This window comes from Sceloporus occidentalis, unplaced genomic scaffold (genome assembly GCF_023333645.1).
Source record: "Sceloporus occidentalis isolate IW3139 unplaced genomic scaffold, rSceOcc1.0.p SCAF_8, whole genome shotgun sequence".
In the NCBI taxonomy this organism is placed as follows: domain Eukaryota; kingdom Metazoa; phylum Chordata; class Lepidosauria; order Squamata; family Phrynosomatidae; genus Sceloporus; species Sceloporus occidentalis.
The window spans coordinates 11,301,455-11,316,895 of NW_028316988.1; the positions used below are offsets into that span (position 1 = coordinate 11,301,455).

General features: G+C 51.3%; 1 protein-coding gene across 15 annotated transcripts in view; it reads left to right on the forward strand.

The window, feature by feature from the left end:
• Positions 1-15,441, forward strand: part of GRIN1 (glutamate ionotropic receptor NMDA type subunit 1) — a 30,221-nt gene that overhangs the window by 6,032 nt on the left and 8,748 nt on the right. For 4 of the 15 annotated variants that reach the window (XR_016282085.1, XM_089534567.1, XM_089534568.1 and 1 more), the window contains 15 exons: positions 794-894; positions 1,517-1,638; positions 2,110-2,284; positions 3,206-3,350; positions 3,835-3,918; positions 4,175-4,310; positions 5,274-5,401; positions 6,622-6,786; positions 7,961-8,079; positions 8,470-8,582; positions 8,915-9,063; positions 9,272-9,429; positions 9,606-9,767; positions 10,418-10,527; positions 11,812-11,957. Coding sequence is in view for 12 of the 15 variants with exons in the window: in XM_089534567.1 (XP_089390693.1) it covers positions 794-894; positions 1,517-1,638; positions 2,110-2,284; positions 3,206-3,350; positions 3,835-3,918; positions 4,175-4,310; positions 5,274-5,401; positions 6,622-6,786; positions 7,961-8,079; positions 8,470-8,582; positions 8,915-9,063; positions 9,272-9,429; positions 9,606-9,767; positions 10,418-10,527; positions 11,812-11,957 (2,013 nt within the window). In the remaining 3 variants the exon portion in view is untranslated. Of the gene's footprint in view, positions 1-793; positions 895-1,516; positions 1,639-2,109; positions 2,285-3,205; positions 3,351-3,834; positions 3,919-4,174; positions 4,311-5,273; positions 5,402-6,621; positions 6,787-7,960; positions 8,080-8,469; positions 8,583-8,914; positions 9,064-9,271; positions 9,430-9,605; positions 9,768-10,417; positions 10,528-11,811; positions 11,997-13,680; positions 13,723-14,444; positions 14,511-14,974; positions 15,086-15,441 lie in introns of those variants that run through there. The other 11 variants (XR_016282083.1, XM_089534562.1, XM_089534564.1 and 8 more) reach the window with 8 other exon arrangements.

Genomic DNA, 15,441 nt, shown 5'->3' on the forward strand with positions numbered 1-15,441 from the left:
CCATGCTTATACTGAGCAAGCGAGCAAACTCCATGTCTTGGTAGCACGTTCTTTTTTATGTTGGGATAAGTTTGGTTTGATCTTGAGAATGGAACCGTAGCAAGCCAGCCCTGGAAACATTTCTTTTGGAGACATGCATGTCAAGCGATAATTAACTTGCAAGTTTTCTTTTTTCTTTCTTTCTTTCTTTCTTGGACAATTGAACCAACCCTTCCCTCCCCCCTTCCCCTCCTTCCCTCCCTCCCCCCAAAACCCTGAAAGGAAAGAGCTCCCTGGTGTGAAAAAACGCTCACTTTGGCATCTCTCCCTTCCCTCTCCGGAGGTGAACCTTGTGCATTTCTTTTTTTATTTTCATTTTTCAGTTCCTGTGGTTTTTGTTTGGTTTTTTGAAAAACAACACTGGTTTGAGTTTTCAACTGCATTGCAAAATAAATCAATATATATTTATATCTATATCTATATATGCCTTTTTCCCTCTTTCCTGTACAAATGCACGCCTCTCTTTTGGGTCTTGAGTGACTTCAGTTTGCATGCACAGTGCAAAATATCTTTTTAAAAGTAGAGAGAGAGAGAAAGAAATATTGGAAGAAAGGGGGAGAAAAAAGAACCATAAGCGGAAAAAGAAAAGAGAGGGGAAAAAGAGAAAAGACCAGACAACCAACCCAGCTGCCACCCTTCCATACCTAGCAGTGCTTGGAAAGAGTTAAGGACCCTCTTTCCTCCTAGAAAGCATGGCTCTCGCCCAAAGGGCCTGGGCTCCCCCACTGACCGCCTTTGCTCACACAAATTACAGGCTGAGAAGGTGCTCCAGTTTGAACCCGGGACAAAAAATGTCACTTCGCTGCTCTTGGAAGCTAAGGAACTGGAGGCTCGGGTTATCATCCTCTCCGCCAGGTAAGTAAGTAAGCCCTCCGCCAGACTGAAGAGCTGGCAGAAATACTGCTTCTGGGTGGGTAGGGGTCTCAAAATCACTCCCAGGCTGTCCCTTCCCCAGAACTGGCACCTCAACATTTGCCTCACTACAGTTCCTCTGCATTCTCATCGCCCCCTTCAGCGATGAATCAAGAAGCCCAGGAAAGGTGGGCACCTTTCAAGTACAAGTGAAAGTACAAGCACAGCCCCACTGGGCCCTGCAAGGTCATGCCACCAACAGGATGGCAACGCGAGGGGACACAGCCCATCAGACCTTTCTGTGGGATGGCTGTGGCAGAGAGGGCAAGGAAAGCCAGTTCAGAGTGAGACATGCTGCAAAAATGTTTTGCCATCATTCTGCTCAGCCTCCCCAAAACTGCAGAGGAGATGCCCACTTTCTGCTGCAGGCAAAGATGTCCTCTGCAGGCACCTCTCTTTCACCTCAGCAGTCTCTGCGGCAGCTATCTGGCTCAAGGGGCTTGGGACCCACCCACAGCCTGCTTGCCATCCTGCCACTCCCCGGGTGCTCTTTTCTGCCTCAAGCCTCACCACAAAGGCAGTAGGGCAAAGCCCGTCCTGCCCACCCCTCTCTGCTCTTTTCCAGTGAGGATGATGCCACCACCGTCTACACGGCTGCAGCGAAAGAGAACATGACTGGTCCCGGCTACGTGTGGCTTGTGGGGGAGAGGGAGATCTCGGGCAATGCCCTGCGCAGTGCCCCAGAAGGTATCCTACGGCCCTCCCTTGCGCCCCTCTGCCCCTTCTCTGAGGAGGGGTGCACTCTTCCCTTCTCCCTCCTAGGCACCTAGGCAATGCCAATGTGGACCGGGGGGAGGGACTTGCCCCTATGGGTCCCAGAGCTGTGCCATATTCAGTGTAGTTATGTTAAGCTATGGAGAGACATGTCACTCAGAATCAGGGCCATTGCTTCTCTGTAGCTCCAGACCTGAAACTCATGACCATAAGAAGTGGTGGGGAGGGCCAACAGCTTAGATGGCACCAACAGAAAAGATCAGACCCATCAGCTGAGACTGGATCTACCAACGGCCATTAGCCATGAGAGCTCAGTGGAGCCTCTGTGTGCAAAAGCAGCCTACCCCTATGAGGAGAACAGACAGCATGGGTCACCGCTTGGCTGGGAGCTGGCAGACAGTTGAAGGCCCTTGCTCCTCTGATCCTCTGCCCACCTCCTTTCAGGACTGATTGGCTTGCAGCTCATGAATGGGAAGAACGAGTCTGCTCACATCAGGGATGCGGTGGCAGTGGTGGCCCAGGCCGTCCACGACCTCTTTGAGAAGGAGAATATCACAGACCCACCGAGGGGCTGTGTGGGCAACACCAACATCTGGAAGACTGGCCCGCTCTTCAAGAGGTAGCAGGAGCCTCTCTGCCTTTGCTTTGCTCTGGCCCCACCACCATCACTGGTCAAGGAGAAGCAGAGAAACAGGAGGAAAGCGGGGGCTGGGGGGGGGATTCAGGTGCCACCGGCAGACCTTCAAGAGATGTCCAAGAGATGCCAGGAGCCTACTCAAGGAGGTGGCAGAAAATGGAGTGAGGAAGGAAGGAAGGGAAGAGGGAAAGAACACAAGGCACAGCAGACAGAAGGGGAGACAGACAGAGGGAGGCCAAGAAGCTCAAAAGCTACATTTAATATGGAGGAAGTAGCCCTCGAATAACCTTACATTCTTCAGCCTTGGCACACAGATCGAGTTCAGCACTGAATTCTATGCTCTTTGTATAGTTAATTCTTATTAATGCTTCTTCCACCAGTTGTGGAGCTTTCCGACAGCTGAAACTCCCCTGCCTCCACACACTCCTACTCCCCACCCCACAAATAATTCTCCAAACAGTGCCTGCCCCTTGGAGATTTCTCCCTCCGCAGCTATGAAATGGCCACCAGGCAAAAGGCACCTTGACCCAAGGACTCTGGGGGCAGGCAGAACTCCTCCTCGGGAGCTATGGGGCTGATCCCGACTCCACTAAAGGGAGGCATCACTGCCAGTGATTAGGGACAGTATGGTGGCTTCCAACCCAGATAGGGGTCAGGCAACAGAAAGAGCCAAAGGGAACTCATCTGGGCACTTGAATGCTGCTGCCCTAAGGCTGGATGACCCTGTGAAAAGGGACAGCCTGCTTCAGCAACTGCTGCTTCCCTGCCTCTCTGGTTCTGACCACCTGATCAAAAACAAACAGGGGATTTTGCTACATGCTGACCCCTCACCCGCCATTTGTCTCAAGGGCAGAGAGTGATCAGTTCTGAAGCCTAAACAAGGGGACTTGGTTGTCTCTCCAGGGTGCTCATGCAGACCAAGTATGCGGATGGTGTGACAGGCAGAGTGGAGTTCAATGAGGATGGGGATAGGAAATATGCCAACTACAGTGTCATGAACCTACAGAATAACAAACTGGTGCAAGTCGGAGTCTACAATGGTAGCCACGTACGTATGATGGCCACCAGCCCTCGAGGCGTGGCGAGGGACAACAGCCAGGGTGGCTTCCCTTGTCAGGCCCTTCCTCCATAAGGGAGGACTGCAACCTTCTCTGGGACCCTTGATTTTGGGGGGGGGGGCTGGGGGAGAGACGTGAGGGCTAGCAGGCTATAGGAAGCAAACTTAGCCACCCCCTTCTTTTTAGAATGTCTTTTGAGATTTTACTGGTACGTTCAGGCCATTTTTGCCTTAAGGGCTAAGAACTTGCTAGATGTTTAAAAGGGAAACTCATACCTCATATCAGTTTGCAGACTCACGCTATGAAACGGTAAAATGCATAAGTGATTCACACACACACACACACTCTTTAACATGGGAATGCAGGCCAAGAGACAAAAAGTGTAGTCTGCCATGATGCAGTTCTCTTGCAGCCGTTCCCAGGCAAACAGGGACAGTTTACAACCTTCCACTTCATTCTCTGTAACTTCCACAGTTTCTGCCCAACGACCGCAAGATCATCTGGCCTGGAGGAGAGACAGAGACGCCGCAGGGCTATGAAATGTCTACAAAACTAAAGGTAAAACTTGGGAGTGGAAGATACAGACCAACGGAAAAGGGTAGCGGTGAGAAACCCCCCAAATGGAAACTCTCCCACGGCACCCCTAAAACCTGCACCAAAGAAGAAATGCCAGGTGCTGGAGAGCCCAGGGTTGGTCCCTGGCCTCTCTGGAGCAGCCTCACAGCTGCTCCCTTCCAGCTGAGGAGCCTTGGGTCCAAGGAGGGACCCCTCTCTCCTGCTCCCTCCAAGGTAAAAGCCCCTTCTCTCTCCACAGATTGTCACCATTCACCAAGAGCCGTTTGTCTATGTGAAGCCGACCCAGTTAGACGGGAAGTGTGAAGCGCGCCACAACAGCACCGGGGGGTTGGTGCAGCAGGTCCTCTGCACTGGGCCAAACGAGACCATGCCAGGTAAGGCCCCGTCCTGAAAGCAAGGCGAGGGCGGATTCAGACCGAAAGAGACCCTGCGTGAGTGTAGGGAAGTCAGTTTTCAAGAGTGGGGCTGCTCTTGGGAGAACAAACACATGGACCAAGCAAGGCAGGGTCTAGGTCCAAGGTGTGGACACCGTTTCCAAGCACTGCCTTGCTGCATTTTGGAGGCAAATCACCTTTACTCATGCCAGCATCATGCAATGAAAACCCAACTGAAAGCAGCTCTTGTTTAACCTCCAAACAAAGTTACAAGGAAACTGGCATTACCTTTGTGTTTCCTTATATAAAGGGAAGCCTCTGGGCACCTAAAGAACTGTGTTCCTATTTCTTTCGAAGGCATGTTGCCACAGTAACTATTTGCACACCACGCTGGGCTGGGCTGGGCTGGAGCCCCTAAGCGTCCCGTGTCTTAGTAACTCAAATGCTGTGTCACTGAAGTCCAGATTCTCTCATAGCATTTCCCCTGATTAAAGTATGTGGTGAAACCAGATCACTGAGGTGGAAGTAAATCCAACTCTTGCTAAGTCCTCTGCATGCTACTCTCTGATGCAAAGCAGGCCCAGTGTCTTGCTGAGAAGGATGAGAAGGAGGGAGGTGGCAGACATGGGCTTGACTCTAAATCCCATGCTGCTGCAACACGGGACTCTGCGCATGCTTTTTAAGACGTGACATCTCCTGGGATTGATAGCAGCACATCCAAGCAGGAACCAGCAAAGGCCACAGTTCCATTTCTATGGAAAGCATGCCCACAAAATGAACAAGCAAACAAGGACACAGGGCCGAGTGTGGCTTCCCTCCTCTTTCAGATCGCCAGCCGTCAGGTGTGGTTGGGAACAGCCGGCCTCTGAGCTGGAGTCTTGGTGGGAGGGGGGGGGCTGGATGGCACACCCCCAAAGAGCTGCCATGAACCCCCTGGTTGTTTTCTCCACCCTTAAAATGCAGGCCGCCCCAGTGTGATGTTGTGTTGTTACGGATTCTGCATTGATTTACTTATCAAGCTCGCCAAGACAATGAATTTCACCTATGAAGTTCACCTGGTGGCCGATGGCAAATTTGGAACCCAAGAGCGGGTAAACTGGAGAAACTGGAGCGTTCCTTCCTCTCTGTTTGGGTTGGAGAGGGTGGGAGGGGTAGAGGAAGATAGCAGAGGGAGAGTCCCAGACAAAATATATGGTTGGCAGCAATTCCCAAAGTGCCTTCCCGTTCCAGTTATTTTCTTCATGGGTGGAGGAGCATCTGGGGAGCAGGTCGACAGGATGGACATCTTGGCTCACGCCAGGACTTGGACGTTACGCAGTTGTCATGCCTCAGTCCAGGCCAGAGACAGGCCACAGCGGGAGGTCAAGACTGAGATGGATGACTCCAGGCCAGAGCTGAGAAAGTTACCTTTTGGGGCTGCAACTCCCAGAATCCCCCAATTGGCATGGCCTATCTCCAACTGGCTTGTGAAATCAATTCAGGATGGTACTGAAGCTGGGAGGGTACCTTTGACCCACTAGGCCAAAGATACCTGGTTTACTGAGGGGCCCAAGCTTCAACTTATGGCAACCCCATTAAGGAGAGGCCTCCAAGTGACCCTGTGATGGGCAGCCCTGCTCAGGGCTTGCAAACTCACGGCAGCCATTGTGGCTCCCTTGCTTTAGTCTATCCCTCTGCAGTGCAGTCTTTCTTTTTTCCTTATTGCCTTCCACTTTGCTGAGCATTATTATCTTTTCTTGTGAATTATGTTGTTCCATGATCCCTCCAAACTACAATAGCCTCCATTTAGGTTTTTTGGCTTCTAGGGGGAGTTCTGGTTTGATTTGTTCTAGGACCCCTTTATTTGTCTTTTTGGCTACCCAGGGTATCCATGGAACTCTCCTCCAGCCCCCCATTTCAAAGGAGTTGTTCTTTTTCCTGTCAGGTTTCTTCACCATCCAGCTTTCACAATTAAACATACTATAGAAACTGGAAATACTATAGTACACACAGTCCTGACTTTGGTATTCACCGATATACCTTTACATTTCAGGAACTCATCTAGTTCCTTCATAGTCCTAATAGTACTGATCTTCTTCTATTTCTTGACTACAGTCTCCATATCACTTTATGACTGAGCCACAGTAGAGAAAATTGTTAAGTATTTCACTGTCTTCACCATCCTCTTTAAAGTTACGTAAATCATCTGTGGAGGGCTCAGGTGTGCCTCTAAATGGTAGATGCCATCCTTTTTTGCAGTGACTGTGCCATGCTGGCATTCTCATAGATGGCTGCATTGCTTTCTTATTTTCTGCTTCTGCGATTTCTGCAGGTGAACAACAGCAACAAGAAGGAGTGGAACGGGATGATGGGTGAGCTGCTGAGTGGCCAGGCCGACATGATCGTAGCCCCACTGACCATTAACAACGAGCGGGCACAGTACATCGAATTCTCCAAGCCCTTCAAGTATCAGGGACTCACCATCCTGGTCAAGAAGGTAACGTGAGCATGCAGAGATCTCATGAAACATGCCTGCCACAGACTGCCAAGCATGTGAACAGCTCTAGAGCAGGGATGGAGCACTGAAGAAAGAAGTAGCCCCAGAAGGCCAGCCAGGAAAATCTGGAAGCAACAGCTTGCTGACCTAGAGCCAATTGAGCCACTGAAGGAGAGAGAGGGACGGAGGGGGGTTTGCCTCGCCTCCTCTTTGTGGGACGTGTTGGGTCCAGGACCCAGCTGACCCCCATGAACCCTGGAAGGCACCAACGTGTTCAGAGGATGTCTGCCACTGAAGGCCAATTGCTGAGGGCAGGGAGAGGCTGGGTTATACAGGAGAATTCCCCCCTTCTTGCCCTAACTGTGGACTTGCCTGAAGTCCCTGCCTGGTCCAAGAGGGAAACAAGGTGCTGGTCTAGATGTGTAGTCGACCTTCGTGCATAGATGAGAAAATTGTATTAGAATTGCTTTTTGCTAACTGGCTATGGCTATGATTTTGGGGTGAGACTAGATGATTTAGGGTTTCAACCAAGTTAGAATTTAGCTTTTGTAAAGACTAATTTCAGAGTGAACAGCTCTTGTGAAAAAACTTTGTTTGGGAATATAAAGCTTCTTAAATCTAAACATCTTGGAGATAATGGTTAGAGATTTTCCTGTTTCATAAATTACGTCTTAATGAACTGTAACATTTCCTGTAGTTTCAAAATATGATTGCATTGCACTTTCAAAATGTAAACATGTTTCTTGCTAGTGCCATAGAATGAAGATTGTGAAATATAACCAGGGGGAGGGGGAAGACACAGGACTTTGGGTTTGGGTCTATAAAATAGTTGTGATAGCGATGATAGAGGCTCTCTTTGCATCTCAGGATGCCAGAAGCCTGGTACCGTAGATAAATTTCCGAGGCTTCTGAATTTTAGCCGGTCTTGTGGTTATTCCTCAGTCTGTTTCTGCAACCCTTGTGGCCTGGTCCAGCAGGCACTCCCTCAGACAGCGGAGGGTGGCTCCGGTTTCCTTGGTTGTCAGAAGCAGACATAGAATGACACTGCACACACCTTTACAGGGATTTGCAGAAATTTATCTCCCCAAACAGAGAACTCTCTTGTGTACTACTCACACTCTGGCTACATTTGCCTTGGGCCTTTTCCTAGCTCTGATCCTCTTCTCTTTTCCAGGAAATTCCCCGCAGCACGCTGGACTCGTTCATGCAGCCATTCCAGAGCACTCTGTGGCTCTTGGTGGGGCTCTCGGTGCACGTGGTGGCTGTGATGCTATACCTCCTGGACCGCTTCAGGTAACGCTCCTTTAGGCTGGCGAGGGCACAGTGTAGTGACCGTGGCTGTGAGAAGCCTCTGCAGGAGAACACTCATAAGGAGGGAGGGCCCAAGAAGTTTGGCGAGGCCTGTAAGAGGAATCTGAAGGGCATCATGCATGCACACCTGTCCCTCTTAAGAAGTTCTTCTGCACAAGCCTGACTGCAAAGGACTGCCCTTCTTTTGCATTGCTTCCCCTGCCAGTCATGAGCAAAGTCAAGGAGCAATGCAGGGTGCAGAAGCTCCATCACAGTCTTCTGATAGGTTGTCTCCCATATGACAATTTTGAGAAGCACTCGCAAGGCATTACCAAAAGACTTTCCTGCCTTGGGGTAGTTAAACTGACCCTCAGCCTGGTTGCTCTCTTGCAGCCCGTTTGGCCGATTTAAAGTGAACAGCGAAGAAGAGGAAGAGGATGCTCTGACACTCTCTTCTGCCATGTGGTTTTCCTGGGGAGTCCTGCTGAACTCTGGCATTGGAGAAGGTGAGTTTCAGGCAGACATAAAGACTATGGGAGGCAGAAGGGAGTGGATGAGAGCCTCTACTCCTGCCTTGGAAGAGTCATCAGCTGGAAAAGGCCACTGCAGGCCAGCAGAAACATGAGCAGAGCAAGCTGGAGTACCAGCAGAACAAGGATGCCCACCTGTGTTTCTCCCTGGAAGGGGTCCCAGTTAGTTGATCATCTTGACTGGAGACTGGCACCAATGTGTCTGCAGCAGTTCTCATTTGGGGATTTATGGGCTTCAGTTTCCCTGCAGTCACTTCAGCATCGTCCCACAGCTGCTTCCTGCTTGACCGCTGCTCTTTCTCCTCCAGGCGCTCCTCGGAGTTTCTCAGCTCGAATCCTTGGAATGGTGTGGGCTGGATTTGCCATGATTATCGTTGCCTCCTACACTGCCAACCTGGCTGCCTTCCTGGTGTTGGACAGACCGGAGGAACGAATCACTGGCATCAATGACCCCAGGGTAATAAGCAGCAGCAGCAGCAGCATCAACAGAACGGTGGCAGGAGCACAGCTTGATGGGCACACAAAGTGCTGCTTTCCCCAAAAATGTGTTGCAGCAGGGGAGGCGGCAGAGAGGCTGCATTCTCCTGGGAGCAACAGAAGCGGGGGACTCAGGACTTAAATCTCAGCCTTTTTTAAAACTGACTCCTGACATTTTTATTTTCCAGCTGCGAAACCCTTCTGACAAGTTCATCTATGCCACTGTGAAGCAGAGTTCTGTAGACATTTACTTCCGGCGGCAGGTGGAGCTGAGCACTATGTACCGGCACATGGAGAAACACAATTATGAGAGCGCCGCAGAAGCCATCCAGGCTGTCCGGGACAAGTAAATAAGGGTTTTCCTGGAGCATGGCTGCTGAGGGGACTGGGGCGGGAGGACTTCCAGAGAGTAGTGGATGGGCCGCTTGTTGCCGCCTTGCTTTGGAGCAGACAGGGCTGCATGCACAAATAGTAAGCCAACTGCTGCAAAGACTCTTCTCTCCCTCTCTGTCCCCATAACAGCAAGCTCCATGCATTCATCTGGGACTCAGCTGTGCTGGAGTTTGAAGCTTCACAGAAGTGTGACCTGGTGACAACGGGGGAGCTCTTCTTCCGCTCTGGCTTTGGCATTGGGATGCGCAAGGACAGCCCCTGGAAGCAGAACGTCTCTCTGGCCATCCTCAAGTCTGTACCTCACCACCTCTCTAAGGGGAGACTCCATGAATTGCATGTAGGGTGTTTGGGAAAGTCAAGGGTACTGCAGTCAATCCCTAGTTTGGGCTGGGTGAGGAACAAAAGCAGGTCACCGGCCGAATCCAATGACCAGGAATTTAGAACAAGCACCCTGGGGAAAGCTAGTGTGCCCTCACAGAGGTGCCGAGGTGCCACATAATTCTGTTAAAGCCTACTGTGAGCCTACTGTTCCCCATCATCCTGACCTGCACAGAAGAGGCTGTCTGCAGTGTCCTGGGAGGTCCCTTCCCTCCTCTGGCCTTGCAAAGCCATCACTTCCTTTCTCATGCAGAGATGATGAAGAATTGCTGGCTCCTGGTAAAATGGGCTCCCGAATTAATTTCTGCATGGGCCACTACCCCATGAGTGCCCTGACTCCCCTCCGGAGGCAGGGCCAGCTCAGTGACTGTGCAAAACTATGGTGGGGGGCCCTTTTGCCAAGTCAGAATGAAGCCTGGCTCTCATTTTGAACCAAGCAGGGCATGCCAGAGGGATGCAGATTGAAAGCAACCACACACCCTTCCTTGCCACTGGTGGGTTCTGCCTCTGTTGGACCCCTGCCCCAATGATCTCTTCTCCTTGTTCTCTCCTTTTGCCTCCAGCCTCCATGAGAACGGCTTCATGGAAGAACTTGACAAGACCTGGGTGAGGTATCAGGAGTGTGACTCCCGCAGCAATGCCCCAGCGACCCTCACTTTTGAGAACATGGCAGGTGGGTTCCTCTCCACCCCTCCTCTGACAGCCCCCAGGCCTCCCCTTAAAGCTTCCCCTTCACAAAGCACACACCTTCTTTTAGAAGAAACCCTCTTTAAAAATATCTCTCCCAACCCAAAGTTTTCAATGACAATTCCCATCAGCCCGAGTCAGTGTGGCCAACTGTCTGTGATGATGGGAGCTGTGCTCCAGAATATCTGGAGAGCTGCAAGGCAAAGGAAGTTGAAAGATGAGGAATGGGCCATATCCTAGGTGGTACAACTCCCATCATCCCCTTCCACCTATGCACTGGCCCTACTGCCAGGTCGTCATGAGGCCCACCACCTCTGGGTTGCAAATGGAGGAGGCACTTTCCCTTCTCAATGAGTATGTTATTCCCCTGCTTCACAAAGTGAATGATGATAATACTGCTAAAGGGCACTGAAGCCAGGTGTGTCCAGGACAAAGGACAGAGGCGCATGGCTCTTTATTTTTTATGGTAAAGTTCATCATGTTACAGTGACACTCAAGACACAGACGAACTGCCCCAGAGAAGGCAGCCACCAGTGGAGACTCCAAGATGGAAGAGGCTATGGCTGACCTCCATTTGCACCCCTTTTCTCCCAGAACCTGAGACCACACTGGGCTACTTTAGGAACCCCAAATTCGCCCTGCCTAGACCCCAGCCCCAACCCATTCATCTTGGCACTGGATACTCACATTTCCTCCCCTACCCGGCACCTGCTGTGCTCACAACTCCTTTCTTCACTTCTTTCCATATTCCCACAGGAAAGAGGCTGCCCGTCCGTCTCCCCAGTCTCTGCATTGCAAGGCTGACGGGGGTCTCTGTTGTACTGTAAGGCCAGGCAAGTTCCCAAGTTTCCTTTAGTGCCCAGCAGCCAGGTCTCTACGCAACTTTCCCTTAATGTCAGTTCTCTTTTTCTGTGACGGCGTCCTGGAGTTACCACTTCCCCTGTTTAAACGCCTGCAGTTTGCCCCCATGTCTCAAAGCTTTGATAAAAACCAACAATGTACACATACACACACACACACACGCTAACAACAAGAAGAAGTCCAAAACATCTCAGGAAACTTGGGGGTAACACTGGCCAATGCACTGGCCAATGACACTTCTCCCAGCTGCCTTTCCCCTCATCCAGATGGAAGCCTCTCTCTAGTGGTACTGACTGCACTCAAAGAGCCTGCCTCTTCCTTTGCTGTGCCAAAGGGAGAGTGGGCAGGGAGGGCTTTGGGGGCCGCTGTCCTCCTTGCTCCCTGGCGTTAACTGTCCTGCTTCTTTCAGGTGTATTCATGCTGGTGGCTGGAGGTATTGTGGCCGGGATATTTTTAATATTCATAGAAATAGCATACAAAAGGCATAAAGACGCCCGGAGGAAGCAGATGCAACTGGCGTTTGCGGCTGTTAATGTGTGGCGGAAAAACCTGCAGGTAGGACAGACCGTTTTTAGAGAAAAACCTCCAAAACAGGTGCGGTTGGTTTTCTTTTTGTTCTGTTTTTGTTTCCCATTACTTCACCCAACCAGTGACTACAGTGCTATGTGGGAATAGCACAGGGACAGGTGCCCCAAACGCCCGCCCTGCAGCCCCACTCTGTCCCCACTGACCACAGGGGCAGGCAGCTACTCCTGCTCCTCTGTTTGGCGTTCACACTCGAGCCCTAGCCCCAGGCTCCCCATTCAGACCCCTGAGCAAGCAGGCACTCTCTCTGCCACCGCCTTTGAGGCATGGCTCCCCTTTCTGTCCTTATGTGAGCCATTGACAATGTTAAGCCACTGGGAACCTGTTGCCTCACAAGGATGAAACCCACCTGGTCCTGGCTGGGGGGAAGAAAGCTTTAGGATGCTCTGCCTGGTGCCTGGGCTGGGTCCCAAGAGCACTTCACTGACCATAAGCCTAGCCCCGATGCCCAGCCAAAGGCCTTCTAGCCACAGGCCCCGGTGGTGAATGGGTGTGCGACTGTGCCCACTGTGCCTGGAGGGGCCAGTGGAGGGTTGGGAGGGCTGCTTCGCTCACTGTGGTGCATTCAGTGCCACCAGCTGCTGGCAGAGGGAACGGCAAAGGCTTGGGATAACACCTGAGTAATGGGCTGGCTTCCCCTCCCTCGCACCCCTCACAGCACCTGGGCAGGCGATGGCAGGATTGCGGCCCTAGCAGCCAGAGCTGCTGCTGCTGCAGCACATACATTAGGGCGCCCCCTCCACACACACACACACACACACACACACACACACACACGCCTATCCCATGGCATTTTGAAGAACAAGGGCACTAGCTCTTCAGGGCACCCCATTTCTGGTACCAGACAGTGCTTAGTTTAAAAGCAGAGGCTGCTGAAGCTCAGCTGCCCCCCTGTTTCCAGTGCCAAGGCTCAGTTACAGAATATGGAGCACATGCAGAGTGCCTTTGTTTCTCTGCTTAGTAATGCCCAGTATCACAGCACAAGGAGTCTGAGCCAGTGGGTGACACAACAAGGCAAGCCTGAGTTCCTTTCATTACCATCACTGTCTTAAAACAAATCATTGACCAGCCGGACGAACAAAAATCCACTAGGACCTGCCTAGCAGGCCCCTCCTGAAGAGCACCAGCCAAGCCAAGTCAGAACGGGGCCCATGGGCAGGCAGCCGATCAGAGCTCTTTCTGCTGGGCAGCCAGCCTCCCAGAGGGGTTTTTTGGGAAACCTGCAAGCACCACCAACTGCTGGAGAAGACCTGGGCCTTTTTTGCAGAGTGGAAGGGGAAAGACAAGCTGGCGCATAACCCTGTTAAGCAAACCAAAAGTTTCTCACTAACACCATGTCCAATGAGCCCTTCCTTGTGTCCCCCCTCCGACCCACCCACCCACCTAACTGCCCACCTTCCTTCCTCCCTTCCTTCCTTCCTTCCTCCCTCCCTCCCTCCCTCCCTCCCTCTCTCTCTCTCACACCCCAACCCCAGGCAGCAGTACTGAAGGGGTGAAATGTGCAGGGAACCAGAGCACATTAGTCACTGTCCTTTTTCACTTGCCAACTTTCTAGAAAAAACCCTGCCCGGGGCCATTGGGGGGGAAAGACTCCTTGGGGCTGTCAGCCAAGCATGCCACCCCACGGGTTATAACAAAGAAACAAAGAAGTACGCGCATTAGATCCGTTTGACAATGTAAGACTTTTTCACAGGAGGATTCCTCAGACCACTAGTATCTGGTACATTGCTAGAAGGTAGGCAAGTGGAAAGATTTCTTTGTTCAAGAAAAAAAAGCTAAAAGCAAATATATCTATAATGGGTTTTCTTTTCTTTTGTTTTGTTTCCTGGGGAAATCACAGTTTTGCCATGGCTATTTCCGGCAATGCCATGGGAAGGCACACAAAAAAAGTCATCCCATCCCATTCTCTTCTTGCTAGCTTTTCTTTTTCTGTGCATGCATGCAAAAACAAATGAGGCAAAAAAAAACAACTGGAAAGGAGGAGGAAATGTATCCCCTGCGCATGCTTTGTGCACCAGCGGGATACATTTTTGGTCACCCTCACAAAGGGCTAGTAGGGCTAGACCTGGTCCCAGCCCCGACACCCGAAAAGGGGTTCAGGAAAAGAGGGGTGGGAGGGAGGGAGGGAGGGAGGGAGGGTGGAGCAGGGAAATTGGCCTGGGTGACCCCCATGGACCAGGTCTGGCCGCCTGCTGCCCGGCTCTGCCGCTGTGGTTTTTCTCTTTCGTTCTGTTCCTTTGAGTTCCTGCCAACCCTAACATCATCCAAAGCCTAAATGCTTTGCTTCTTCCCTTTCTTTTCCTCGTTTCAGAAATTTTGATTTTGATACATTTTTGTTGTTCTCTTTTCCTTTTTTAAATCTTCTTTTGAAAAACAGTTCAAGCTTTGCGCCAAGCCTCATTGAAATTTTTGGAATACCTTTTTTTTAACATACAATGACCTTCTCTTTCAATGCAGTCCTCTCTCTCTCTTGTGGCCGTAGGATTCACCTTCAGAAAAGGCCCCGAGCATTTTTATTTAGTGGTAGGTGAACGTGTCTCACCTCTCTCTCTAGGAAGGGGCAGGGCGCAGGTGGCTCACCCAGGGACCCCGGAGGCTGCCGGCTTTGCCACGGCTCTCCTGGGGAAGACCTCGCAGCTCTCCAGGCCGCTGACCTGTATAGCCCAGCAGACGCCCAGCCACTTGCCCCACGCCCCTCCCGGCCCACCACCCATCCTCTCGAGGGGCTCCTTTCCTCCAACAAAAAGGCCATCCTAATTTAGACACAGTCATGCACCGGCTCTCCCTCACACGACGCCAGAGCCAGGCGCCAGGGCCGTGTGTGCCTTTGGGACTGACAGCCATAAGGACGACCACCGCCATGTAAGAAAGCAAGCCAAAAGGAAAAAGGCACACCAAGGATCGTGACGTGGGGCAGTGTTCATGTAGGTGTAGAGGTCCAAGCCACCCACTGGAGATCTAATCGCTTATATACATATTCATTTTAGGATAGAAAAAGTGGTAGAGCAGAACCAGACCCTAAAAAGAAAGCCACTTTTAGGTCCATCACCTCTACCCTGGCCTCCAGCTTCAAGAGACGTAGGTCATCCAAAGATACGGTAAGAGGAAGAAAAACAATTATGCCCTCTTTCTTTCCTTTTCTTTCTCTCTCTCTCTCTCTCTTTTCCTCTTTCCTCTTTCTCCCTCCTTCTCTCTCTTTCACTCTCTTGCTCTCCCTCCCTCTCTTCTGCCATCCCATCAACTGCCACACACCCATCCCAAAGCTGCCAGTGTAACCTACCATAGCCTCATGTCCGTCAAGAGTCGGTCAGTCAGCTGTCCCCGTGTCCCTCGAAAAGTTTCAAAGCCCCACTGGGCCAGGAAAGGCTTGGATGCTTTGTAGTGTTCTGTGAAGAGTTTGGAGATAACTGCAGTGAGTTTCCTGTTCTTGGTTTTTGTTTGGTTTTGTTTTTGA